General features: G+C 41.5%; 1 protein-coding gene across 1 annotated transcript in view; it reads left to right on the forward strand.

Annotated features, from left to right (window-relative positions):
• Positions 1-2,285, forward strand: part of SDF4 (stromal cell derived factor 4) — a 12,181-nt gene extending 9,896 nt beyond the window's left edge. Inside the window, exon 7 of the mRNA XM_027658167.1 lies at positions 944-2,285. Coding sequence (XP_027513968.1) covers positions 944-1,120 — 177 coding nt within the window. The 3' untranslated portion in view covers positions 1,121-2,285. The remainder of the gene's footprint in view (positions 1-943) is intronic.
• The last annotated feature ends 599 nt before the right edge of the window (positions 2,286-2,884 follow it).

Consider the following 2,884-nt stretch of genomic DNA (forward strand, 5'->3'; position numbering starts at 1 on the left):
CCCCAGTGCCCAACAAACACTGGGGCCCCACAGCCTTGAAAAGAGGGGGGTGTTTTTCTTCTTTAAAAACCCAAATGATTTTCAAGAGTGGAACAAACACTGGGGCCCCAGTGCCTGTCTTGTCTTTTAGGCTGTTTTTCTTCTTTAAAAATTGTTATTTTCGAGTGTGGATTCTGGTTTGGGGCCTTTTCTGGCTTTTTTTTTTTTTTTTTTACTTTTTCTCTCCCTGAGACTGTTAAAGTTGAAATGGGTGTTGGAGGAATGTTAAAGTCCCTCACCTTCTCAGTGTGCAAATATTCAGATATAGATATTTGGTAGTGTGGATAAATTGGTATATGGACAGTTTTATGGTATTTTATGGATATATGGACAATTTTATGATCTTTTTACTGAGAATTTTCTTTTAAAAATAACTCTTTTACCTGTGAAGTCTTTATGTACTTACACATCTGTCACATATTCTGGGGAGAAATGAATCTTGACTCTTCTCACTTTTAATTAAGTGCCCCACCTGAGACCTTTTAATTTATTTCACATCAGGTGAAGTGGCAAAATGCTTTAATTCTGAGCTTTCTGACCTCTGCAGTGTGGCTTAAAATGGCCCAAGCAAGTTCTAAATTAAACATATCCTCAAAAAACATCGTCTCCAGAAACAGGAGAATTTGGAATTTTGAACTGGGGTGAATTCTGAATTTGAAGTTGCTGGTTTGGTTTGAGGCCAAAATGTCAAAAATATTTCTGTTGGCATAAGCTGAGAAAAATCTGGATTTCTGTTGGATCAGCCAAGGGAGCAGTGAGAGGAAAACCAGCTGGGATAAGATGTGCCAAGAGCTTTTCCCAGGATTCGGGAAGGGTCGTGTTGGTGAAGTCCACACTGAGCCAGAATCCCTCGTTCCGCTCTGTGGGAAAGCGAATTCCAACGCTGCTCATCCCTGTTTTTTAGGAATACATGGATCCCATGAACGAGTACAACGCCCTCAACGAGGCCAAGCAGATGATTGCAGTGGCAGATGAGAATCAAAACCACCACCTGGAGCTGGAGGAGATCCTGAAATACAGCGAATATTTCACCGGCAGCAAACTCATGGACTACGCCCGGAACGTCCACGAGGAATTCTGACCCTGCTCGCTCCTCCAGAGCTCTCAAGCACTTTCTGGCTTTCAAAAAAAAAAAGAGAGAGAGAGAGAGGGGGGAAAAAAAGGAATAAATCCAAGCCCCAAAAACAGACAGTTCCTTTGCTGCTAATCTGTGTCCTTTGCCTCCGGTGTGTTGTCCCAGACTTCCAACCTTCCGTCCGTCCACGGGATCTTGCTGCCTTTGGGGTGAGGGGAAACCAGGCCAGGAAGAGTGGGAAAGGTCCTGGAATGCCTCAGTTCCCCCTGGATTGGGCAGGAATTCCAGCTGAAGTTGGGCAAATCGTCTTTGGGGGAGGCTTCTGAAATATTTCACTCGTTGCCCTCGTAGCTGCTGATCCCTGGGAATCCCAGATAACAGGGAGATGGTGGGTTTTTGGGAAGGGAGTGGCGGTTCCAAGGTGTGTTCTGACCTCCTGGGAATACTCACACGATATTCCACTGATCTCTCAGTGCTTTTCTCAGCCTAGTTGGGAATTTAATCCGAGTTTTCCCTCCATCACTCAATTATCCTTCAGGACCGTGGGGAGGAATTTATTTGAAAGGTTCCACAGAGGCTTTTTTGCATCTACCTAAAAAAATAAACCTGGTTGTAGCATGACAGGCTTTGTGTTGGGGGGAGATGGGGGAGAATTCAAATTATGGCTGAAAAAAAAAATCAGATTTTTGCTCTAAAACGAAACCAAGGAGGGGGGGGGGGGGGAAGTTTCCCAGAGCAGTGGGATTGCCCTGAGGGGTGTGATGGCTGCTGGATTTAAAACTCCCTGCTCAGACTGGTAAAATCAGTTGTCTCTGTGCAAATTGGAGCTGAATTGGAGGTGCTGAAGGGGAGGAATTCCAGGCTTTGCTTGGGAAGCCCTTGGATCAACCTGGCTCTGGGTAAATCTCTGAGAGCATCTTGGCTCCCGTCCACTCCTGCAAAAATAGAACAGTTATTTTTACTCTGGTTCCATCTTTACTGTAAAAAAAAAAAAAAAGAAAACCCCTCTTTCTGAAGGGTTCCTGCAAGTGAGATGTTATATTTGATTAAATTTATTCTCTTAATATAATGTAAATATAAGTGTTGCTGGTTCTGTTTCACTCTTCCTTCTCTTTATTTTTTTTTGTTTGTTTTATTAAATGGCTTGTATAAGAGTCTTTTTATATCCATATATCTCTTTTTTCCTTTTTTTTTTTTTCCTCCATTAAATATTTTTCTCCCTTTGGAAAAGGTTCGGGTTTGTGGGGAAAAATGAAACCCTTGGGAAGAGAGAAATTAAAATACAATTTTAAAAATGGAAGGGAGGGATAAATTCCATTGATAATCTCATATTAAAACGAGCTTAAAGACAGAAATTTTAGTAATATCAGTTGATAAATGTATGTTCTGAACTTCAACTGTTAATATATGCCAAGATCATTAAAATTTGGGAATTAGATGATGCTTAAACCACCTTAATTAACCAGACAACATGAGCAGGGAACCCCTTGGGAAAGGGATCCACGAGGTTATTTCTGGCTTGGAATGTTAAGTTCAAACTATTTCAAGTTTGTCAGGAAACTTCTTTTTAAGAATTCAAGTGTTTTATATGTATTTTTCTATTTTTTATTTGATATTAATAATTTCTGTTGGGCTCAGGATGATCCCGAAATGGGCAGAGGTTTGGCTGCTCCCTGCCTGCAGTGAGCAGGGAAAGGGGACTTTGGGAAAGAAAGATTTCAAGCTATAACTTCTTTTCCATAGGGGTTGTCTTCCCAAATCCTTGGAAAA

The sequence above is a fragment of the Corapipo altera genome, unplaced genomic scaffold (assembly GCF_003945725.1).
Source record: "Corapipo altera isolate COAL_440 unplaced genomic scaffold, ASM394572v1 301, whole genome shotgun sequence".
NCBI lineage: Eukaryota > Metazoa > Chordata > Aves > Passeriformes > Pipridae > Corapipo > Corapipo altera.